The sequence below is a fragment of the Anabrus simplex genome, chromosome 1 (assembly GCF_040414725.1).
Source record: "Anabrus simplex isolate iqAnaSimp1 chromosome 1, ASM4041472v1, whole genome shotgun sequence".
NCBI lineage: Eukaryota > Metazoa > Arthropoda > Insecta > Orthoptera > Tettigoniidae > Anabrus > Anabrus simplex.
In genome coordinates this window covers 1,686,370,634-1,686,397,295 of record NC_090265.1, presented here as the reverse complement: position 1 = coordinate 1,686,397,295, position 26,662 = coordinate 1,686,370,634, and the positions used below count along the sequence as shown (strand labels likewise).

The 26,662-nt window shown below is 40.7% G+C and overlaps 1 protein-coding gene across 1 annotated transcript in view; it reads left to right on the top strand.

The window, feature by feature from the left end:
* Window positions 1-6,046: 6,046 nt before the first annotated feature.
* Window positions 6,047-26,662, top strand: part of twr (signal peptidase complex catalytic subunit SEC11 homolog C twr) — a 69,387-nt gene continuing 48,771 nt past the window's right edge. The window contains exons 1-3 of the mRNA XM_067154323.2: window positions 6,047-6,225; window positions 6,337-6,446; window positions 24,580-24,729. Coding sequence (XP_067010424.1) covers window positions 6,178-6,225; window positions 6,337-6,446; window positions 24,580-24,729 — 308 coding nt within the window. The 5' untranslated portion in view covers window positions 6,047-6,177. The remainder of the gene's footprint in view (window positions 6,226-6,336; window positions 6,447-24,579; window positions 24,730-26,662) is intronic.

The window sequence follows — 26,662 nt, the reverse complement described above, 5'->3', positions numbered from 1 at the left end:
TAGAATGATTTAGAATCCGCCAAATCTAGCGGGAAATCCGCTAAGTTGTCAACACTGTAAGGTGCAATCTGATTTTTCCCACTAATTTGGTTCGGTGATATTTAAGCCGAAAATGTGTGACATTATATTTACATTTTACAAAGCCACTAGAAAATTCTCTGACACATCAACATTCCGGTTGGCGACCACGGGGCCTTTACCTGAGTCCTGGCATTGCTTCCACTTACTTGTGCCAGGCTCCTTACATTCATCTATCCTATCCGACCTCCCTTGGTCAACTCTTGTTATTTTCCGTCCCCGAACTATTAGGTTTCCGAGGGTAATGGAGTCTTTCATTTTCACACCCTTCGTGGTACTTGTCTTTCTTTGGCCGACTTCGTTTTCCGAAGTGTCGCAAACCTTCCATTTTCCTCTCTGATTAGTATTATATAGAAGATGGTTGACTAGATGTACTTCCTCTTAAAACACCCCCTATGGGTGGGGGCGGTAGAATAACACCCACGGTATCCCCTGCCTGTCGTAAGAGGCGACTAAAAGGGGCCCTAGGGGCTCTGAACTTTGGAGCGTGGGTTGGCCACCACAGAGCCCTTTGCTGAGTGCTGGCATTGCTTCCACATACTTGTGCCAGGCTCGTCACTTTCATCTATCCTATCCGACCTCACTTGGTCAACTCTTGTTCTTTTCCGACCCCGATGGTATTACGTATGGAGGCCTAGGGAGTCTTTCATTTTCATGCCCTTCGTGGCCCTTGTCTTCCTTTGGCCGATATCTTCATTTTTCGAAGTGTCGGATCCCTTCATTTATTCCCTCTGATTAGTGTTATATAGAGGATGGGTGCCTAGTTGTACTTCCTTTTAAAACAATAATCACCACCACCACCACCTCTTAAAACAGTAATCACCATCACCACAACCACCTTTCGATACATAATTTTTATTAATGACCGGACGAGTTGGCCGAGCGGTTAGGGGCGCGCAGCTGTGAGCTTGCATCCGGAAGATAGTGATTTCGAGCCACACTGTCGGCAGCCCTGAAGATGGTATTCCGTGGTTTCCCAATTTCACACCAGGCAAATACTGCGGCTCTACCTCAATGAAGGTCACGGCCGCTTCCTTCCCATTCCTAGGCCTTCCGTATCCCATCGACGCCATAAGACCTATCTATGTCGGTGCGACGTAAAACAAATTGAAAAAAATTATTAATGAAGTGGAGTTACGGCCTCCTTTATGGACTCACGATGCAGTGAATACAGCAATATGATCAGAAACGTAAAGCATGGGAAGAAATATGTGAGAAGTTCATACCGGAGTTCTCTAGTAAAACAACAGATGAGAAAAATAATGCAGGTAAGACTTATTTAACTTGTGTATAATAGACAACAAAACGTATATATACACGGTGTAGGGGTATACGTGCAGATATTTTGCTAGTCGGTAAAGAAAAATACACCTCACAATATATGCTTTTTACTTTTCACCTTCTCCTATTAGTTTTCCCATAACTGAGCCAAATATTTCTGGACCTAATATTTTTGAACGGCCGTAGCAGGATACGCCGGTTATGTCATTCTGTCCTCGTGTAGTGGAAGTTCAGTAGCAGAGTATAGCGATTGTTGAACCTGTTTCTTATCGCAGGCCAATACATGTTGTTGTGCACTTCCCTTAAATTGGCAAATAGGAGAGACTGTGTCACATGCCAGGCCATTTTCTGTACTCGAAAACAGGTCTAGGGTACTTTGTGTGAAAAGTACACAGTATCCTTACAGTGACGTCGAAGATCCGTACCAGCACATACTGTACATGCGAATCAAGTGTTGTGTAGCTGTGTGTGATTTATAAAACGTCAATGGCATTACTCAGTGATCCAAGCTGACTAAATTAAAGGAAATAGTTAATGAGTAAATGAACATCTCTGTGCTGTTATTGCGACAGTCTACGATGAATTTCTGACAATAGACAACGCGAGTTGTCTATGCTTATTCATAAAATTTTCAGGTCAATGAGAGGACGATGGACACTGAAAGAAAAGGCTATAAGTATTCATAAGTATTCAGTGAAATTGTTATTAATGAGAAATATTTCAAAAACCGTAGTTGCATCCATGCGTGAAAAGAGCTATTGTGGAATTGCCGCCGGGTATTTGTAATAGAAGGCTTTTATTACTGGACAGTAAGTGCCGATAGGTAAAATGATTACTGTAATTGACCCGTTTAATTAGAACTTTCGTAATAATAATGTTACTACTACTACTACTACTACTAATAATAATAATAATAATAATAATAATAATAATAATAATAATAATAATAATAATAATAATAATAATAATAATAATAATACTAATAATAATAAAATGTCTTACGTTCCGCTAACTAATTTTCACGGTATTCGGAGACGCTGAGGTGCCAGAATTTTATACCGCAGTATTTTTAATGCAAGTAAATCTACAGATGCGGGACTGGCGTATTTGAGCACTTTCAAATACCACCGACCTGAGCCGCCATCGAATCTGCCAAAGTGGGATCAGAAGACCAGCGCTCTATCGTCCGAGCTACTCAGTCCGGCATTAGAGCTTAGAGTACGTTGGTCGTGCGGTAAGGGCGCACAGCTGTGAGATTGGATTCTGAAGATAGTGGGTTCGAACTACACTGTCGGCAGCCGGGAAGATGGTTTTCCGTGGTTTCCCATTTTCACACCAGGGAAACGCTGGGACTGTACTAATTCCTTTTCTGCAAGCCGTCCACTTCATGACCGTATCGATGAGTACAATCAACAAATTAATTTAAAAACCACCTAATCGATACTTTATTAATTTGTTGATCAACTACTTCCTTACAAGTATCACATTGTAGAGAGTTGAATAAGCATTTCTACCATAAATTCTGAGATATGCGGTATCAAATAATATTCTGTTATAATAAACCTAACACCTATTTCGATTTAACTTATGCAAGATTACTAATCCTTCCACTCTAACAGTATTTCTGACATATTTACAACATAGCTTTAAAGATGTGTTAGTGATGTATTTAGTTTTAGTAACTAGAGGCTATTAATACCGTATATTGTTTGATAGTGCTTCATTGTGTTTGGTCAGATTTTATCACATGGGATTGTAAACAAAGGGTACAGATCTTTGCACATTATTATGAGGGGTTGTAGTAAGTATGTAAAGGAGAGGGCAACTGTCCGCCTCTGTGGTGTAGTGGTTAGCCTGATTCAAATAATATTCTGTTATAATAAAACTAACATATATTTCGATTTATGAAATATTCTGCCACCCCCGGAGGACCGGGTTCGATTCCCGGTTCTGCCACAAAATTTGAAAAGTGGAACGGTCCACTCAGCCTCGGGAGGTCAACTGAATAGAGGTGGGTTCGATTCCCACCTCAGCCATCCTCGAACTGGTTTTCCAGGCGAATACCGGTACCTAACTTCCTTGTCTACCCCTTCCAATTCTCCCACCCCCTCGCCTGGGCGAGGTACAGGTGCTCATGCCCAGTTGTATCCCAGGCCCAAACTCTCACGCTTAAGGACACTGCCCTTGAGGCGGTAGAGGTGGAATCCCTCGCTGAGTCCGAGAGAAAAGTCAACCCTGGAGGGTAAACAGATTAAGAAGAAGAAGACCCGAACTAGAGTATGGTTCCATTGTATGGGACCCTCACCAGGAGAAAAGCAGCTCGATTTGTTCTGGGTGATTTTCAATAAAAGAGTAGCGTTACAAATATGTTGCAAAGTTTGGGCTGGGAAGACCTGGGAGATAGAAGACGAGCTGTTAGACTAAGTGGTATATTCTGAGCAGTCAGTGGAGAGATGGCGTGGCATGACGAACAAGTTTAAGTGTTGTCTTCAAAAGTAGGAAAGATCAAAATGTGATGAAAATTTGGAATTCAAGAGGACAAATTTGGGCACATATGTGTATGTAAGAAGGGGAGTTGGGAACTGGAATAACTTACCAAGGGAGGTGTTCAATAAATTTCCAATTTCTTTGCAACCATTTAGTAAAAGGGTACCGGGCGAGTTGGCCGTGTGGTTAGGAGCGTGTAGCTGTGAGCTCGCATCCAGGAAATAGTGGGTTCGACCCCCACTGTCGGCAGCCCTGAAGATGGTTTTCCGAAGTTTCCCATGTTCACACCAGGCAAATGCTGGGGCTGTACCGAATTAAGGCAACGGCAGCTTCCTTCCCATTCCTAGGCATTTCCTGTCCCATCGTCGCCATAAGACCTATCTGTGTCGGTATGACGTAAAACAGATAGTAAAAAAAAAGAAAAGGGTATGAAAACAACAGATAAGGAATTTGCCACCTGGGTACGGTAAGTGTGTATTCTGCCCGAACCTCCTCAGAGGTGTGTCTGAGCCGGAGTTTACGTACGTTAGGGTGGCCCATAACAGCGCGTGGCAACCCATGCACATCTTGGCAACCCATCCACATTTTGGACACGCCCAATGTTACTTAACTTCGGAGATCTCACGCGGTCCGGTGTTTCAACACGGCTACACGGCCGTTGGCTGCCAGCTGGGCGACTGCCCTACATGCAGATCAGTAGTGATTGATTGACGGAGACTACTAATATTCAATTACTAACATAACCGAACCAAAATCTTAACCTATAACCAGTATTGTACCAATATTTCTATTACTATTATAATTATTGTTGTTATTATTATCATTATTAGTATTATTACTACGCCGCACTCCATTACAAGGGGGCTAACGCCAACAAATATACATCGAAAGAAAGTGATCTCTGTCTCCTAAGCGAAGCGAAGCGAAAACAAGTTATTTCACTCCCTTCTCCTCATACGAGGAGGGGCGGGCCATCAGCTCAACAAAGGAGCTCTTCGGCCGTATAAAGGAAAGAATTAGTGAAGAAGATAAAGTGTAGGGGGTGTGTGTCGTACACACCAGGGGCGGGGAATAGTTAATGAATCTGGCATAAAGGCACCGTCACAAGAAGCCGGGACCCAGGGAAGATCCGCAAAGCACCCCGCGCAGGCAAACCCCCACAAACACCATAGGAAGAGGGACGAGAAATTTATTGACATATTGACGCATCTCGGGCGTGCAAGTCGGAATAGATACAATTTTACATAGAGTTACAAATTAGTTCACGTATATTGAGTAGGGACAATGGCGGTGTTCGGCGGAAAGATGGAGTAAGGAGTGTGGTAGTATTGCGACATGAGGTAATAGAGGGTTGTGGTAATGTTGGTTATTGAGGTGGCGAGAAGGCGAAGTAGGTCCATGATGGGGAGGGGCGGTAGAAAAACGGGTGGCTGTGGGGCAGGTTGGTCGATGGCTTGCGGAGGTGGGGAGGGTGGCGGGGTGCTAGCAGAAGAGGCAAGAGGAGGGGGTGGTCGGTACTGGGTGGGGGACGAGAGTGCTCCACGCGGTAAGTTCGCCTGCGAAAACGGACGCCGGTAGTGATGAGATGGTCGATGTCGGCAGCTGAGGACAGTTGGAGGCAAACCATGAACGTCGGGCCGTTGGAGTTGAAGATACGGTACGCCCGATCGGCTGGGACACCTGCCCTTTGGAGATCTTGCAGGAGGTCATGTTCGCTGATGGCAGGGTCAATGCCACGGATGTCTGTCTCCTACATAATTAGGCATCTTTAATACTTGATTTAATTGCATTAATAACTAGTGTACATGAGAACATGTAAGCCACTTACCGGTGTAATAAAATTCCAATTCCTTCCTTCTTCTTACTTCGTGAATGCGAAAAACCACACCCAAACACTACGCAGATATTCACCATTCTGCCACACAGTAGTTTGCAGAATGATTAATGCAAAATATAAAAACAGCATAAACCAGAACAGCACATTACACGGTAACACGCTTGTTTATAGTAGGGTTGTGGTGACGTAAGATGGCGGCGGCGGCATGTTTCCGGTTTCACTAGCACCAATGCTATGGGATAGAGCGCTGCCAGTCTGTTTGTGGTTTATTGTACACTGAGTTCCGTGGAGATTTTGGTCCCAAGGAATATCTTATAAGCCGTCAGTCAGTGTCACTGAAGAAACTCAGCTTGATATTCTCTTTGATTCGGAGTAACGTGTGTTGTGGCGTGTGGTCGTGGTTACACTTGTGGGTTACGTGGACTGAAGGAGGAAGTGTCGCGCGAAAGAATAGTATTTTAAATTCACAGAAATTTGTCGTAAAATACATCACAATGCTTCAGAGTTTATTCGACGATGTTAAACGTATGAACAAACGTCAGGTACGAGATTTCCTTCCTGTCAGTGTTTCGCATATGGATGACTATTGTGTCAATAATTCACAAATTCATTTCAATTTCCTGTCGTTTTAATTGTTAAATTTCTATTTTCAGTTCCTGTATCAGGTTCTGAGCTTCGGTATGATTGTTTCCTCCGCACTGATGATATGGAAAGGCCTTATGGTTGTTACTGGCAGTGAAAGTCCCATTGTTGTTGTTCTCAGGTATGTAATTCTCTTTATACTATTCTTCCTAGCACTGATGTATGAGCAATGATGTGATCAGTTTTTAATCCATCCACTAAGAAGTATTTTTCTGTGCTGTACTTTCTGAGATTTTTGTATTACCGGTGGAAACTTCCTTTATGGAATGTAGTATTGCGAATTTTAATTACAGTGCCGAACGTTCGAGATATGAACCAAGGCGATGAGAATTTTGTTACAGGTATATTTATGTGCAGTTTCAATTCTCAGATTCAGGAGATACTGTGGATTAAGTAAAATAGTACCGAGCGAGTGACTATATATACGGTTCGGGTCACGTAGTGTCGGCTTTCAGCACCCCAGCCAATACATTGCCTCGAACCCCACTGTCGGCAATCTTGAAGATAGTTTTCCTTGGTTTTCTATTTTAACATAAGGTAAATGTTGGGATTGTACCTTAAGCTGTAGTAACTTCCTTCTCAGTCCTAGCCCTTTCATATCTCATCTGTGTCAGTACGGCATAAAGCAAGTTGTGTAGACAACTGTTTTTTCATCCATTTTGTGCTATCCTCTAAACACCTTCCTTAGAATGTGGGCAGTATGGTTCAAATATGAACGGATTATTTGACATTAACTATTCATAGACTTGTTTGAATACTTGCCAATCCAATGGGCTCGATCATAAATGAGCCTGTGATTCCTCACATAGGCTATTTTGTGTCAGATTCTTTAGTAAATTCCACTGTCACTTAGATAATAGGATTCTTAAAACAACAGTCATCACCACCACCTTTCGGATTTCCTGTCCAACTGCTCATAGACATCTAGAGTTCTCTTGCAAACCCAACACTTGTAGATTTTTGTGTTGCAGGTAAGTTGGTTATCACTTGGGAAAAGTTGACACCTCGTGTCCAGATGTTTCTGACATTATAAGGAAGTAGAATTTAATGAAATCTTACTTGGAATTAGTGTCAGAGGAGAGATGTATTCACTGCGATGTCCAGGAACCCAGCATCCCGTCCCCAGAAGTACATTTATTTTTATAACCTAATGAAGTGCATTCTATGTAGGCTAGTAGTGGAAAAGTGAATTACAAGTTCCTTCCATACACACCATTTTTATTGCTGAACTAGCTTCTTGCATTCCTATTAGCCAACATAAATTTCAATGTGACGTCATTCCCGTAAATTGTGTTAATAAAATTCCGTTGCCAACCCAGGCAAAAGAAAAGCACAAGTAAATTGAACATGAAGGAAACAATGTAGAATAAAGAAATGGAACAATGTGATATGAAACAATAGAATGCACTGCAATCTCTGTCAGAAAAAAAATATGGAAGGAACTTGTAATTCACTTTTCCATCACTAGCCTTCATAGAATGCACTTCACCAGACCAGACCAATGATAAAAATACAGAAGGAAGTTTAATTCACTTTTCCACTACTAGCCTACATAGAACGCGTTATACCAATCCAAACCAATGGTCTTGTCCAGTCCCTACCCTAACCAGTCCAGACCAAGGGTGTTTCCGCAGGAAACTAGAGGCCTAAGGCTGCTTCGCGGCTCTAACCTGGGGGGGGCTTACGCTCATATCACTGGTGTTGTCCAGGCTCTACCCTAACCTATTCAGACTAATCGTCTTGTCCAGGCCCTACCCTAACCAGTCCAAACCAATGGTCCTGTTCAGACTTCGCTGCTTTGACCTGGGGGCTTGGTTCCTAAATGAATGGGTTGGCAGCCTTGTGCACCACCCGAATACGTCCTCCGCGGCAAGTAAACAAAGGAGTCATTCCGCGTGGTGAAAGTATGGTAGTGAGCGAGCAACTATTGATTTTCCCTTTGATGCCTTTTATTGACTTTCAATTGGTTTAGATTGTACGGTGGTCTCTCCTTAACACGTTGACTACCAGCTCCTCAGCAGGTGAATTAAACCTCCAGCCCAGCCTGTTTAAATCCCGTCATCTCTATAGTGCACTATTTTACATTAAATGTTACTGTACGAAAACTGGTCGCTGAGCCTTTGGAGAATTGGCCTCATTTGCTATACCCTATCACAATTCCCCTCATAATGACTGCTGTTGTTAAAGTACAAAATGACAATATGTTTTTGAACTGGGTTAGTGCCATGGTTTTCGAAAATCCGAGCCGAAAATCATGTCCTCTTTCTAGTACATTTTCAGATCTGGTTTTTTAATTATTCCGGTCACAATCATTAGTCCTAAAAACTTTTTCATCTCATTTAAGTCGACCGGTTTCCACGTCTGAAAAGTAGAATATTTAGTGAAGGGATGCGGTGCTGCACTAATAACTTGTTCCGCGTAAAGATTTGTCTGATGGTATACATATTCAAGGAATTCGACATTTACCAAAAATTGACGAAAGACATAATTTCATTGCTATTTTCAATGTCAACATTTTATCCTACCCGGCCAGTGAACATAATTACAGGCGGGCAATAAGACGGATGCGTATCGGTTATTTGAATGTGCTGAATTTCACTTTGCCCAGAGTCTGGTATATCATCGTTTTTTAATTATTCCGGTCACAATCATTAGTCCTAAAACCTTTTTCATCTCATTTAAGTCGACCGGTTTCCACGTCTGAAAAATAGAATATTTAGTGAAGGGATGCTGTGCTGCACTAATAACTTGTTCCGCGTAAAGATTTGTCTGATGGTATACATATTCAAGGAATTCGACATTTACCAAAAATTGACGAAAGACATAATTTCATTGCTATTTTCAATGTCAACATTTTATCCTACCTGGCCAATGAACATAATTACAGGCGGGCAATAAGACGGATGCGTATCGGTTATTTGAATGTGCTGAATTTCACTTTGCCCAGAGTCTGGTATATCGTCGGAATTTCTTTTGCTATGACTGAAATCAGGGATGGGTTCATCACCAGAATCATCGTTCACCAGTATGTCTTCAATTTCCTCACTTCGTATACTGTGTTTGTAACTCGTGATGTTATCGCGAAACAATAACTCACTTCACTACACACACTCCCAAGAATACCACGACTGGCTTAGGTCAGTGTTTACTCAAAGAAAAAGACAGAAAGCATTGGAATGTACCCTCTGTTCAGGTATTCACGGTGAGGGATTGTTCATTTATATGCCATCTATGGTTTTCAATACGAACTACGACTTCGTACAAATTTAGCACTAAATTCGAAACAACTTTTATATTGCACGTTCTTAAATGCCTTAACTTGTATATGGTCCCGCACATAGGCTGCTCTTAAATGCCTTAAGGCATCTACGGTAGTGAATATATTGATACAAACATCTAATCTGAAAATATGGTTAATTTGAATAAACATGGAAGGGAAAAGCAAATTTAAAAATAAAGGAAAATTTATTGTAATAGTACAAAGTGTTGAAAAGAAAGAATGTTAGTTTTGTTTTCATAAATGATGAAAACAGCATGTTGCAGGGTATTTCCAACAATTAGTATTTGCTATACAGGACCTGTTTATTGCTACACAGCTGGCAACGGGAAACTACAGTCGTAACTCATTCCCGTGGACATGAAGCTCTTTCTGTATGAATGAATGATGGACTGATGTTGGCTTCCTCCCAGGTAAAATATTCCGGAGGTAAAATAGTCCCCTGTTTGGATCTCCGTGTGGGGACTACATAGGAGGGGGCAATCATCAGGAAGATGAATACTGACATTCTGCGAGTCGGAGCGTAGAATATTAGGAGTTTCAATTGTTGTGGTAGGTTAGATAATCTGAAGAGGGAAATGGATAAACTTGGTGTAGCCTAAGTGAAGTTTGTTGGCAGGAAAAGCAGGATTTTTGGTCAGGCAAATATAGAATTATCAACACAAAATGCAACGTGGGAAGTGCAGGAGTTGGGTTGGTTTAATCATGAATAAGAAAATAGGGCATCGGGTAAGCTGCTACAACCAGCATAGTGAATGAATTATTGTTGTCAAGATAGACACCAAGCCAATGCCCTCCAGACTAGTGCAGGTCTATATGCCTACTACTTCAGCAGATGATGAAGAAATTGAAAGAATATATGGAGAGATAGAAGATTTAATACAATATATAAAAGGAGATAAAAATCTAATTGTGATGGGAGACTGGAATGCAGTAGTAGGCCAAGGAAGATAAAGGTAATGCCATAGGAGAATTCAGACTGGGCCAAAGGAATGAAACACCCCTGTGGGTGGGGGCAGTAGAATAACACCCATGGTATCCCCTGCCTGTCGTAAGAGGTGACTAAAAGGGGCCTCAGGGGCTCTGAACCTTGGAGAGTGGGTTGGCGAACGCGAGGCCCTCAGCTGAGTCCTGGCATTGCTTCCACTTACTTGTGCCAGGCTCCTCACTTTCATCTATCCTATCCGACCTACCTTGGTCAACTCTTGTTCTTTTCCGACCCCGACGCTATTAGGTTTGCGAGGGCTAGGGAGTCTTTCATTTTCACACCCTTCGTGGCCCTTGTCTTTCTTTGACCGATATCTTCATTTTTCGAAGTGTCGGATCCCTTCCCTTTTTCCCTCTGATTAGTGTTATATAGAGGATGGTTGCCTAGTTGTACTTCCTCTTAAAACAATAATCACCACCACCACCAAAGGAATGAAAGAGGAAATCGGCTGGCTGAATCCTGCATTGATCATAATTTAGTCCTTGCTGATATTTGGTTCAAACAACACAAACGATGGCTGTTCACGTGGACAAAACCTGGAGACACTGGAAGGTATCAAAAAGACTTTATTATGATTAGGCAGAGATTCAGAAACTAGGTGTTGGATTGCAAGATGTTCTCAGGAGTAGGCTTGGACTCTGACCACAACATGGTGGTCATGAAGTGTCATCTGAAGTTGAAGAAATTGAAGAAAGGAAAGAATGCAAGAATATGGGACCTAGATAAGTTGAAAGAAAGGACAGTCAGGGATTGTTTCAAGGAACATGTTGCTTACGTACTAAGTGTAAAGTCTGAAGAAAACGCAACAGATGAAGAATGGAAAGTCCTGAAGTATGAGATCAGTTAGGCTACTGAAGAAAAATTACGAAGAAAGGCAAGATCAAGTAAGAATCAGTGAATAATTCGGGAGATATTAGGCGTGATTGATGAACAGTGAAAATACAAGAATGCAGATAATGTGGAGGGCAGTAAAGAATTCAGGTGATCAAAGAATGAAGTAGATAGAGTGTAGATCAGCTAAGGAAGAATGGTTGAAGGAGAAGTGCAAGGATGTTGAAGGTTGAATGGTTGTAGGAAAGGTAGATGCTGCATACAGGAAATTAAAGGAAAACTAGGTGTATGAATATTAAGAGCTCAGATGGAAAATCACTTCTAGGGAAAGAAGACAAGGCAGAAAGATGGCAGGAACATATTAAACAATTGTATCAAGGAAAAGAAGTTGATTATGAGGTTCTGGAACAAGAAGAAACTGTTGATGCTGATGAAATTGGAGACCTGATTTTGTGGTCAGAATTCCCTTGAGAGACCTAAATAGGAACAAAGGCACCTGGAATTGATGACATTCCCTCCGAATTACTGACCACCTTAGGAGAAACCAGCATGGCGAGGTTATTCCATTTAGAGTGTAAGGTACATATGGTACAAGAGAAGTGCCATCCGATTTTAAACAGAATTTTGTTGTACCTATTTCCAAGAACTCAGGTGCTGACAAGTGTGAAGACTACTGTACCATTAGTTTAGTATCTCACACTTGCAAAGTTCTAACACTTATTTATAGAAGAATGGAAAAACAAGTTGAAGCTGAGTGGGGAGAAGATTAGTTTTGCTTCAGAAGAAATGCTGGAACACATGAAGCAAACCTGACTTTGCGTCTGTTCTTACAGGATCGAATTACGAAGGACAAGCCTATGTACATGCATTCATAGATCTAGAAAAGGCATTCAATAATGTTGATAGGACCAGGCTATTTGAGATTCAGAAAGTGATCAGGATCAGATACCGAGAAAGGAGAATTATCTACAATCTCTACTAAAATCTGTCTGTAGCGATAAGAATTGAGGGCTATGAAAGAGCTGCATCAATCCAGGAATGAAGCAAGGCTGCAGTTTGCCTCCTTTTTATTTTAGTGTTCACATAGAACTGGCGATAAAGGAAATCAAAGAGGAATTTGGAAAAGAAATCACAGTCCAAGGAGTGGAAATTAGAACTGAGATTTGCTGATGATATTGTTATTCTGAGTCTGCAGAAGCTGTGGAGAAATTGCTGAATGGTATGGACGCATTCTTGGAGAAGGAGTAAAAGATGAGAATAAATCAGTTCAAAACAAATGTAATGGAGTGCAGTTGAATGAAATGAACTCTTAAAGCAAGTAGATGTATATTTTTACTTCTGTAGTAGAATAGCCTAACTAATGATGGCATAAGTAAGAGGGACATAAAATGCAGACTAGCACAAGCAAAATTGCATTAATTACGTCAATGTTTAGCTTGACTTTCACGTAGTGTCGTGCACGAGTGGTGTTTGGATTAGCATGGAATCACATACGAGCACTCTATTCCGCATGACATTACACATTAAGAACAGTGACCCTGTTTAAAGCAGGAAAAGTCGCAGAAGTAGTAGTTACTCTCTTGTAATTATCTGTGTGTCGTCCGCCTACTGAGATTGCTGACAATCTTACCATCTATTATGATGCAGTCATTCCTTAAGTCCTTCCCTTACAATGCTTTCACTTTAGCCAGTATATATTAAACAGGAGGGAGGAAATGCAAACTTGTTCCAGTAGCAGTGGAGAAGACATCAGAGAGGGTGTCATTAACACATACTGTTCCTGTGTTCAAAGAGTATCTGTTGGATCAGGTATACTAGGTGTCTCAGTGTCCCCTTCTCACTGAGAATAATCCAGATCTTAGACCATTTCCCTTTGTTCAAAGCTTTCTTGTACACAGCGATGCACAGAAACATCATGCTATTGTGCTCCCTGGTCTCCTCCATGAACTGTCAGATGTTAAAGATCTGTTAGTAATAATACATATTGGCCTGGCTCCCAATTAGATCAGATTCTCCTCTCTTCTTGCAATTGGATTTATGTCGCACTGACACAGATAGGTCTTATGGCGACGATGGGATGGGAAAGGCCTAGGTCTGGGAAGGAAGCGACCGGGGCCTTAACTGAGGTAAAGCCCCAGCATTTGCCTGCTGTGAAAATAGGAACCGTGGAAAACCATCTTCAGGGGTGCCGACAGTGGGGTTTGGACCCCTATCTTCCGGATGCATGCTCAGAGCTGCGCGCCCCTGACTGTACGGCCATCTTGCCCAGTAATTAGTTCAGATTAATAAAACCCACTGAATAAGATGACTGTGTATATGAATCTAAAATAATAAGTGAATCTGATTCATACTGCCTTATTGCTTCATCTAACAGATGACTTGACTTGTATTGATAGGAGGATTTTATAAATATTTTCTTTTGTAAAGTCATACTGCCTTATTTTCCATAAAATGATCAAAACATGTATTAAAATATAATTCATCTCCAAATGGAAGAACGTCCACTATAGCTTTCAAAACTCTCAAGAAAGCATACACAGTTGTTAACTTCCATGCACCTACTAATGACACCAACCGGAAAGATAGTGAAAATGTGGAAACCTTTTGGAGGGTACTCGAAGAGACAATGGACCGGATCCCAAAGCACCACATAACTATTTTAATGGGAGACTTTTAACGCCCAGATTGGCAAAGAGAGAAAATTCAAGAACATAGTTGGAGATTACCCAGCCCACAACAGGACCAACAGGAATGGAGAAAGGCTGATTGACCTGTGCAGAAATTACAACTTAATCCTCAAATCTACAGCTTTCAAACGCCTCCCTAGGAAAGCTATATATGCCGGGCTGAGTGGCTAAGGCGCTGGCCTTCTGACCCCAACTTGGCAGGTTCGATCCTGGCTCAGTCCGGTGGTATTTGAAGGTGCTCAAATACGTCAGCCTCGTGTCGGTAGATTTACTGGCACGTAAAAGAACTCCTGTGGGACTAAATTCCGGCACCTCGGCGTCTCCAAAAACCGTAAAAGAGTAGTTAGGGGGACGTAAAACAAATATAATTATATTATTATTATTAGGAAAGCTATGACTTGGAGATGCCCAAACCCAATGCTTGGGGAATTCCAACTGCACCACATAGCCATCAGTAGAAGGAACAGCAAAGAAGTGCTGAATGTCAAAGTATTGAGAAGTGCGAACATTGATTCAGACCACTATCTTTCTTTGATCAAAACCAATTTCATCCCTATTAAAAGAAGCAGAGGAAACCACTGCATCAAGTCGCAAATTCCAGGGTTCAATCCAGCCAAGCTTAAAGATAACAATAACTTCACCGAGACCCTGGCTAAAAACAAAGATAAAAAAGATTGGCCTCAACTACAGAAGGCACTAATAGATGCAGCGACAACTACCATCCCGGTGGTTAGAAAGAACAAACATCCATGGTGGACAACTATTTGTGACAAAGTAATAGAAGAGTGAAAGCAAGCATGGCTAAAATGGAACCGTAACAAAAGTCTGGATAACCATAAAAACTTCTTAGAAGCTAGGAAAACTGCTACTAAAATTATCAGGAACTCCAAGAGGCGGTACAATAAAGATATCATTGAACAAGCAGAGAGGGATTTTCAAAGAAACAACACTAGAGACTTCTACCAAACTTTTAAATCTCAGCCCCTACACTTAACCTTCGGGGAGCTGACGGAAAGCTGAAAATGAACAATGAAGAGTGCACCACAGTTCTAGCAGAGTATTTCAACAACTAAATTCAAAGGAACCCAAGGAGGAACTGCATTTCGAACCTCAGAATGTTACTTAGTCGGACTCTCTCCCACCAACAAAGGGGGAGATCCAGAAAACCATTTCAGAATTGAAATGTAACAAAGCAGCGGGCGAGGATGGAATCATAGCAGAGCTCTGGAAATACGCTGATGAGGAGTCAATCCAAAGTATCATATCTAATATCTGGGTGACAGAAGTGTTACCTAGCGACTGGACCTCAGCTATCATCCACCCGTTACACAAAAAAGGCGACAAATCAGATCTCAACAACTACAGAGGGATTTCCGTTGTATCAGTGACGTACAAGATACTCTCCAAAGTATTACTCACAAGAGTAGAGGCTCAACTAGACTCCTGCATTGGAGAGTACCAGGCTGGGTTTCGCAAGTCAAGGTCATGTGCTGAACAAATCCTGAACCTCAAAACCATCATCACTTACAAAAACCTGAGCGCCTCACCCTACGTAGCAACATTTGTTGACTTTCAGAAGGCCTATGATTCAGTAGATGGTCACTCTTCCAGGCACTTGCTGAACTGGGACTAGATAAGAAAACCTTAAATCTAGTGAAAGCAACTCTTACCAACACTACAGCCAGAATCAAATTCAGAGGGGAACTGTCCCAGAGCTTTGAGATCAAAACAGGTGTTAGACAAGGGGATGGTCTATCTCCAATCCTCTTTAACTGCCTTCTCGAAAAAGTCATTCGTGTGTGGACGAAAATGCTAAAGGATGACTCTGGATTGACAATAGGCTACAAGAAAGACAAGTTAACTGTTTCGCCTTCACAGATGACCTTACACTCCTGGCATCCAGTGTGGACGAAGCTATCCATCAGCTATCCTCTCTCGACCACATAGCAGCTAAAGTAGGGCTGAAGATCGCCATCAACAAAACACACTTTATCACCAACATCAAAGATGCACCCAAATCAATCCCACTGGAGGACAAAACAGTACAAAGGACTAACTCCTTCAAATATCTAGGAGAATGGATAACCCCAAGCATGAATGAAGATCAGGCCATAAACAGCAGATGCATCGAACTGGAAAGCGTGTACCACCTATGTAAGAATATGTACAAATCCAAATCCCTCTCCCTTAACCTCAAAATGAGGCATTACACTACTGTAGTGAGACCGTCAGTACTATATGCCTCAGAATGCCTAAACATGGTAAGAAAAGGGCAACTTAGAAAACTGGAGCTGAAGGAAAGGAAGATCTTGAGAAAATCAGAAGAAGGCAAGTACAGAATCAGGCACAACAATGAACTGTATCAACAATTGGAGAGCATTACAACATCTATGAGGAAGAGAAGATTGAACTTCTATGGTCATGTCATGAGAATGGACAATCAGAGGCTCACCTCCAGAATCTTCCACACTATCTCTAGAGGGAAAGCGACTAATGCCAAGTGGGCAAGGCTCGTCAGAAAAGACCTTCAAGAATTGGACATTGCTCCCAGTGAAATTTATGACAGGAATAGGTACAGAACGTTGATCAAAACATCAAACTCCCTCCAGTCACTAACAGAAAAAACAGTACGTCCGGGAGGAGGTGTGAAATGGATTCAGGAGCGAAAAGACATTCACAGTGCAAGAATGAAGGAGTACTGGTCAAAGAAAAAAGCTCCTAGAGATAAGAACCACGTAGTCCATAGGAGGCCCAAACGGAACTAAAAAAAAAAAAAAAAAAAAAAAAAAAAGGTATTGATTTAAAAGCTAGACTTGTATGTTATAAAGGAAAAATCAGATTTAAATACAAACCAAATAGATTTAAAAAAACCACAGTTAAAAGCATAATTTAGATTAAAAGATGCTGATGATTATTTTAAGAGGAAAAAGAATAAAAATTTCTTAACTAATTATTTTAAGAAAGAAGCGTTTCAACATCTTGAAAATCAGAGTAGTGTAGAGTCTCATAAATCTGAACTAATTACCGGGCAAGTTGGCTGTGCAGTCAGGGGTGCGTAGCTGTGAGTTTGCATCCGGGAGATAGTAGGTTGAATCCCATCGTCGGCAGCCCTGAAGATGGTTTTCTGTGGTTTCCCATTTTCACACCAGGCAAATGCTGGGGCTGTACCTTAAGGCCACTTCCTTCCCACTCGTAGGCCTTTCCTATCTCATTGTCGCCATAAGATCTATCTATGTCGGTGCGATGTAAAGCCAATTGCAAGAAGAGAAAAGAAGAATCTGAACTAATTGGGACCCATGCCAATTTGGATTAACCAAGATGTTCTCTATAATATTTAAAAATTGCAGCATAAGGCAGCATATGGTGGAAGCCATCAAAACTCAACAGACAAGGACATAAGACACTAAGTAGGATGTGGAAGGGAGTAATGATGATGATGATGATGCTTGTTGTTTAAAGGGGCCTAACATCTAAGGAAGTAATGACAAAACAGGTGGCAATAAGGAACAGCTTATAACACATGGCCTCACCCTGTGCTCCATGGAGCAGCAACACGTTGAGACATCAGCTGATGCAATGTACGTAAGGAACAGGTGGAATCAGTTATCCCCCCCAGAAATTTTCATCAGCTGAGTGGCAGGAATGAGTAGCCGGGCAGGGAACACAACGTAAAAAATGAATCTGATAAGATCTCAATTTATCCAGTTTTGTCTGTTCTGGGTATCTTCAGCATCAACTTTCTTTTCTATTTTTCCTCGACCAACTCCATCTGGACCTTTTCTTTGCTCGTCCACGGTTCCTCTTTCCATTAGTATGACCTTCCTTTCCACGTACCCCTCACCTCTTCTCATTGTCTGTCCAAATCACTTCAGCCTCTCTTCCTGTATCTCCACTCCTATATTGGTGACCTTTGCTGTCCCCTGCAAGTAGTCATTCCTCAACCTGTCCTTTTTGGTCACTCCACACATCCACTGGAGCAATCTCATTTCTGCTATTTCCATTCGGTGTATGAGTGTTTTCCACAGGGGTACTGTTTCGAGAGCTGATCTTATTAGTATTCTCTAAGATACCTATTCTTATTCTTCCCGATTCCTTGTTGGCAATTACTCGTTTCCGAGCTTACAGATTTCCTGGCTAATAGCTCACTTCAATTCTCAGCAGTTTGTGTTTAAAATAGCGGTGACTGTACAGGCCAATTCTTGCGAAGAACATACGTCCACACATCGTGCAGCTGAGGGAGTTCTTGGGTGGGTTTGGCGAAGTTTGCGTTCCTGTCACTTAACATCTTCATGTCTGCGGCGTTCTTGTCCGAAGTGTTGAACTGAGGCACAGTTGCCGCGAAAGTAAACGGTCCTTGGCAAGTGTTTCCCAGGTTTGTGGGTTTATTTCTGCCATCTGTAAGGTTTGTTTCAGTTGGTCTTTGAAACGTCTCAGGGGAGCACCTCGTGGTCTTGAACTGGAGCTAAGTTTAATTACATCAATAATAACAGTTGTTTGGCCTCAGCTAGTGTGTGCAAGCATTTAATAAGTGACTTAAGGTGGATAGGTGGATCCTTGATGTCGTCCAGTCTTTACCATAAAACCATTTGAGTCTTTCCTAAGGGGTTCTTGACCTTGATTGTCAGGTTCCTGGAATAGTAACGTACTTCTCCCAGACACACCTAAGGTCTTGTCTGGGCAGTCTGTCACAGGCTAGAGAAAAATTCTGCTCCATGAACACAGGGTAAATCTTGCTGCTTTTCTCAAAACTTTTCCATCATTTGGCAAAGTCCAAAGATTGAGTCCATTGTTGATCATCCAGGCATGAAGCTGAATTTTTCACTGGTAATGCCCACCTCATATCTCAGCCTTCCATCTATAACTCGCTCCCTAATCTTCATCATATTCATGTTCATCTCTTGTAATCTTCAAAAGGTAAAGGAAATGCTAAATACTGCAAGAACTACAGAGAGATAAAACTCATGTCATACCGTTACTGAAATTGCACAAGATCATATATGAAAATTTTTTATGTTTAAAATCTATATTATTAATAAAAATGAAATGGTGTCTGTTAGTTTGTTCTGGATAGGCTTTATTGGACTGATTGAGTTGAAATTTGAAACTTGAAATCCTGAGTCACGCAAGGGATACTTTTCATTTTGAAATACAGTATATTATTGTTTTGAACTAGTGATGTATGTCCCAAATTTAGGCTGTTTTGTCCTACATAAACTAAAATAACGGGCAAACAGTTTTCCTTATCGAAAAATTAAGTGCACCATGTGGTCTCGAAATTAAATTTTCTACAAGAAACATCCTATGTATTTTCTTTGCAACTCTAACATTTTTGAGAGAATTCAGCTTTCTTGTGCTTTTGGCTGTGGTCACCTTCACTAATGAATAAGCCACTCATTTTGTACGTAAGTCATTGAAGAATCAGCGTGCCATTCTACAGAAAGCATTTGGATTCTACAGTTGTATGTTTAGAGTGCTAATATTATCATAAATTTATCATATTATATGTATACTGGTATTCCATGTTTCTTTCTAATATTGTGTGGATTTGGGATTTATATTTAGTGGATTTATAATTCACGTTTCATTTTGTATCATTATCTAGAGAACCCTGCTTCAGTCACGGCCAGCTTTACGTAGCATGCTCTTGAGTGTCGAGGGAGCTTGACCAGTATATTTATGTAACCCATAAGAAGGTCGTAAATATTGTCTACAAGAGTGTGTTGTAAGACACATACAGTACATACTTGCAGGCTACCTTAATTTAACCACTTTAATACTTGCTCATAAATCCGTATGAAGAACAGGTACTTCAGCTAGTCGGTGCTAAATGTGGTGTTTTGCTATGCACCAAGTGGCAGATTGTGGTATGTTTCGTATTAGAGCACGTGATGACATATGACATAACAATTTGCTACCAGGTGGAAATCATAAAACACCACATTTAGCACTGATAAAAAAATGCAAAATTTTGATGTATGACCTTTTGCACTTTCAGTGATACACTATGTGAACAAAAGTATCCGGACACCTGGCTGAACATGACATACAAGTTCGTGGCACCCTCCATCGGTAATGCTGGGATTCAGTATGGTGTTGGCCCACCCTTAGCCTTGATGACAGCTTCCACTCTCGCAGGCATACGTTCAGTCAGGTGCTGAAAGGTTGCTTGGGGAATGGCAGCCCATTCTTCACAGAGCGCTGCACTGAGGAGAGATAGCGATGTCGGTCGGTGAGGCCTGGCACAAAGTCGGCGTTCCAAAAATATCACAAAGGTGTTCTATAGGATTCAGGTCGGGACTCTGTGCAGGCCAGTCCATTACAGGGATGTTATTGTCGTGTAACCACTCCGCCACAGGCCGTGCATTATGAACAGGTGCTCGATCATGTTGAAAGATGCAATCACCATTCCCGAAGTGCTCTTCAACAGTGGGAAGCAAGCAGGTGCTTAAAACATCAATGTAGGCCTGTGCTGTGATAGTGCCATGCAAAACAACAAGGGGTGCAAGCCCCCTCCATGAAAAGCACAACCACACCATAACACAACCGCCTCCGAATTTTACTGTTAGCACTACACACGTTGGCAGATGACGTTCACCGGGCATTCACCATACCCACACCCTGCCATCGGATCGCCACATTGTGTACCGTGATTCATCACGCCACACAACGTTTTTCCACTGTTCAATCGTCCAATGTTTACGCTCCTTACACTAAGCAAGGTGTCGTTTGGCATTGACCTGTGTGATGTGTGGCTTATGGGCAGCCGCTCAACCATGAAATCCAAGTTTTCTCACCTCCCGCTGAACTATCATAGTACTTGGAGTGAATCCTGATGCAGTTTGGAATTCCTGTGTGATGGTTTGGATAGATGCCTGCCTATTACATTTGACAACCCTCTTTAATTCTAGGCGGTCTCTGTCAGTCAGCCTGTACGCTTTCGTGCTGTACATGTCCCTTCACATTTCCACTTCACTATCACATCAGAAACAGTGGACCTAGGGATGTTTGTGAGTGTGGAAATCTCACGTACAGACTCCGGGTGCTATGGAGTACCTGGCAGTAGGTGGCAACACAATGCACCTAAGATGAAAAACGTATGTTTTTTTTTGTCCGGATACTTTAGATCACATAGTGTATGATGAGTTTTATCTCTCTGTAGTTTGTGCAGTATTTTGGCATCTTCTTTTCCTTTGAAGATTACAAGAGATGAATGTGCAACCATCTTATGGAGGTTAGATGAACAGACCAGAGCATATGGTCTTGAAATTAATAACTCAGAGAGACCAAAATACCTTATTGTAGATTGCTTCAATAGCAACTGTCTGATGTTACAAGAATTTCAGATTGCGAGATCTTTAGTCTCTGTAAATACCTGGGACCTGTTGTCACCAATAAGGGAGAATGTCAGCCTGAGATCCATAGACTCATTGTGGTGGCAAAGAATACAACAGCAAAACTTACTCGCATTTGGGACACCTCCAGCATGACAGAAAAAACTCATCCTTGTGCAAACTCTTTATCTTCTCTTTTCGGACCTATGTTGCAGAAACCTGGACAATGAAGGTAGCTGATTGCCAGAGAATTGACACTCTAGAAAGGTAGTGCTATCGGAGATTACTTTGAATACCTTGAGTGACACACCGAATTAATGAATCAATCCTGAAACTGCTAAACATCAGAACGGAGCTATCGACGCTTATCGTCAAAAGGAAAAAAAAAAAAAATATATAGTGCTTTGGTGACATTTCCCAGAAAGCACAGGCAATGAAAAGATTTTTCATAGAGAGTAAAGTAGATGCTGGAAGACCCAGGACATGTGCACCATTACGGTGAATGGACTAGATGAAGAACCTGACTGATATGAACCTGCCACAGGCAAGTCACTAAGCCAGAACACAGACTCGTAGAGGCAGACCATCAACAGAATTACATAATGATGCTGCTACACCTTTGTTTAGGAGTGCACTGAGTGAAAGAAGAAAAAGAAAAAAAAAAAACATCTAAACCAGTGGTTCTCAAAATTTGGTACACGTATCCCTAGAGGTATGCCGAAAACATTTAGTGGGGTATGCGAGCAGCCTTCAGGAAAACAATGATGAAAAATTGTAATCTGGAAATAAGATGAATGTTAAACATGTATACCGTATTTTCTCGCTTAATTAATGCACCATTTTAATGAAAAACACAGGCCAAAAATTTGGATGCTTTAAATTATTCAAGGAATTCAGATATTTAAAAAAATTATTTACTGTTCATTTACACTTAAAAGGTACATCAAATATAATATCCGCACAATTTGTTCAACTGATCTTTGGTTACCGTCATTTGGCGCAAAATTCCGACGTAAGGTTTTTCCTGAAAAGTGAAGTAGGGTACATCAGGTAAGTTGGACACATGGGTTTGAAGGATCGACACTGGAAAGTACTCTACTCGTTACGAGCTGGCAATAGGCCCTGAAGTGAAATAAACATGAACTCATAAAAGTACAATTGATGTAAGTACATAATAATGAAATACTGGCAAAAAAAGAACAAAACTGTCCATCACGAGAAGGGTCGGGCATCAAAGGAGGGACCCTGATAGATTTCCCCAAATTGTTCATATCTAATCTTGAACGAGTGATGTGTCCATACACCTTTCTTTCTTGGATAAAAACGTGGGTTCCTCGCAGAAATTTTACTTCAGGCATTGTTTTTCATTTTAGAACAACGTAAGGTGCAAACTTTCTGCCATCACCTGTTATAGCAATCATTGCAGTACATTGCTTCCGATAGTGTGTACGATAACACTCAATGTCCCCTTCTTATCGATTGTTCGACTTTGTGGCATATGGAAACTGAATGGTGTCTGACCTGTGGTTCCTATTTGAGAGAGCAAATATTCCTTCACTTTACGCTTCTCAACGACAAAGCGATGAAAATCAATTCCTTTTTGGTTGAAAGCATTTGGCAATTTTTGGCATGAAGCTGTTCTTTGTCGAAGAGAAAGTCCATTTCTCTTCATAAAAGTAATCATCCCGCCTCAGCTGACCTTAAAATCCAAGATGCCGATTCCATGTGCAACAGCTATATCTTGTCCTTTAACCTCTTAACATACCAATTATTTACAAAATTGTGATCTTTTTTTTTACCTAATTTTTTTATTGTTAAAATGGGCTATTTATTGAAAACTGATGACAGTGGTAACAATAAAAATACATTTTTCGAACTTAACAATGAAATATAAGCCACCGAAAAGTTCCTGCTTTAAAATCCCGAGTATACTCGTGATATTTTTTACGGGTTCTAAAATAAATAACACAGCACTAAACAGATGGCAAGTAATACAACATGACACTCAATACTGTTCAAATGTTTGTGGCTGTGTGAAATGCCCTAAAACAAGGATCAACACACAATGCTACATTGCTGAAAGTCACCGACATCCACTACGGTTGAGTCAGAGACATCTGTTGGCAAAAATAGGACCCTAAAGTAATAATTTCATAAACATCTGGCGGAAATATTGATAAACAACAAGAAATGTGTATATTCGGGCTTTTAAATTAGGTACCGACCAATGAGCGGCATTCCCGAGTATACTCGGGATTTTATTTTATATAAATATATAAAACCCCGAGTATACTCGGGCTTTCATGTTAATAGGTTAAAATACAGAATTTCATGAAAAACGGCATATCCAACGTTGCATAGAGAAATCATATATTTAAGCAGATCCTCCTCTACTTTCGGAAACTTACTGCCTTTTGGTCCGCAAAGTGCTTTGCAAGATTTGTTGATCACTTTCAGTGCACTTCTCTGTTACCACAGTAGCGCACGTTGCATTCGGACACTACGCTCGCATGTTTCGGCGTAACTGATCAGAGCGAGTTTATATGATGCAGTATTACTCGAATACTTGCTCACTGTGGATTGACAAACAATTTTGAGATAACAGAAAACACATGTCCTGTTCCCGAAACACTCGTAAAATACGTTTGTACCAGACTGGAATAGCTCGTAGCTTGTCACTTCTACCCTGATGCATCACTGAACTAGTGCAGTGGTATTTCCTACCAGCTGATAATAGCACATTGCCAAGTATTTGGAATGCCCGATTTCACAATAGCAAGGCTGCTACCTGGGTAGTTGAGATCTTTATTTCGAAATGCATCCGGAGCTACGTGATGGATGTTCGTCAAATACTTTGGACCCAAAAATATTGGGATGCGTAAATTATGCAAGAGCGTTAATTATGCTAGAAAATACGATATTGCATTAATAATATTTATATGACAGTCAACTACAGGTAACCTCAAAAACAGAAGTTATGTGTTTCATCAACTGTGCTGTTCAGTAAGTCTTTTGCTTGAGTAGATGTTTAGGCTTATGGGTTTCTGTGGCTGACCAATTTTTTGTCAACAGGTTGTTTAAATATATTTTGTTACTACACTTGTAATTAGAAGGTATTGAATGTTTTGTTTTGTTATCAGTGGCAGTATGGAGCCGGCATTCCACAGGGGTGACTTGTTATTCTTAACGAACTACAAGGAAGAGCCTGTTCGTGTCGGAGAGATTGTGGTGTTTAAAGTTGAAGGCAGAGATATTCCTATCGTACATCGAGTTCTTAAATTGCACGAGAAGTGAGTAATTATCTTAATTGAATAAGTTACTGATTTCACGGTACTGTAAACTTGCTCTTGTTTGCCGTGTTTTTCTCATGGTTTAGTAGTGAATTTGTTCTAGTCTACACATGGCAAAATTATGGTTTAAATAATGTTGGTAGCATTCATTTCAGTTATGGGCTCGTTATGATTTTATATAAATTCATATTATTTAGGAGCTGGTTTTCTGCATGCTTCCTCACCTCAGCCTCCATCATGTTTTCACGTCTGAACACTTCTATATAAAGGGTTTTTCCGTTTTGCTGCTGTACTTATCATGCTCTTTAATTACTTATTCTGGTAGAACTATACTATAGGAAGTCCCACACTTCCCACAGCAAGATGCTATTTTGTTGATAGCGGCTTACTTATCTGCTAATGATTGAATTGTGATGCCAACTGTTGACAAAAACCATTGATTTCTTTACAACATAAGGGTTAGACTTCACTAAACTGTGTTTGAATCACCTCTGTGGATTAGTGGTAGAGCATCGACCTGTAAATTCCAAGATCGAGGGTTCAGACCTTACATAAAATCAGTTTCATGGTCCGTATCGCACTTCAATAGATTCACAATTAAGTATTTATTTATTTTCCACCTAGTCGATACAGTGATTGCTTAAGGCAATTTTAAAGGTCAAAAGTGGTACATGTTTCGTATATTATCAACATCTTCAGCCACATAACACTGTTTAGATGAAAAATATATAAAATTGACAAAGTAATGCTTTAGAGGAAGTGTCCTTAAAATTAACATAAGATTGACAAGATTAAAACAAACAAATAACTCAAGAGAAAATATATAAATTATTTCTACAATAGAAAGCAGTCGTCAAGGAAACACTTGTACAATATTCCATAGAGAAATTGTCCTAATAAATATTCTTTTCTTAATAATTCATGAAAAAAGATCAATTTATAAATTAAAAATTATACAATTTATAAGTAATTATCGAAATGAAGAAATCCTGATATCACAGTGCGGCTCTTATTATTAATGTAGATGAAAATATAACTAATTCCTAGTTGTCAAATCTTATTAAGCCTGCTTTCCTTTGGAACAGTAACTCCTGTCATTCTTTCACAGTTTTGCGCCGGGTGTAATATTGATGATGCGTTCTTCCTTGCTTTTGCACCTGTGGAGGTGGAGGAGCGGGGGATATAGGTGTGTCAAGAACTTATTCGGTCTCGTGTTTGAGTGGATCACTCATGTCGAATGAGGCCTAGCTCTTCCCACAGTCCTCGAAATGTATTTCATTATTATCATTAAGTGCAAATGGAAGGCCAACATAATGTGCATTACATACCTAATTTATTCACTAAGCTAATTACACTGTACACAATATATACACACAGGACACTGTGGTCCATGAAGTAGCACACCAAACTCAACACATCTACCCATGGTAGTTCAAGTCTCGTAACTCACTGATACCGGTGAGTCACATCACCTAATCTCCCCTTTCATGGGGGATGTAGCAGTCTGATTAGTGCTGCCCTCTGAGGGACAAACATACACATGGCATTGAACATACTGCCTACCTAATCTATATATATAAAATAACTTGTCCTGACTGACTGATTCATCATCGCCGAGCCAAAACTACTGGACATAAAGAAAAGAAATTATGCAGATACATTCATATTGACATGTAGGTGCTCACTAAGGGAGGATTTTTGAATATTCCATCGCTAGGGGGGTGGAAAAGGGGGTAAATTATTTATAAAAAGTGGATATCTATATCTCAAAAACTTAAAAGTTTACAGACGTAAAAATTGGTATTTGGAAGCTTCTTTAAAAAATAAATGAACACTTTTTTTTTCTGAAAATCCTAAAAAGGTGGAAAAGGGGCTGAACACCTTTTATGAGGAGACTTATATCTCAACAACTGAAGATATTACAGACATGAAA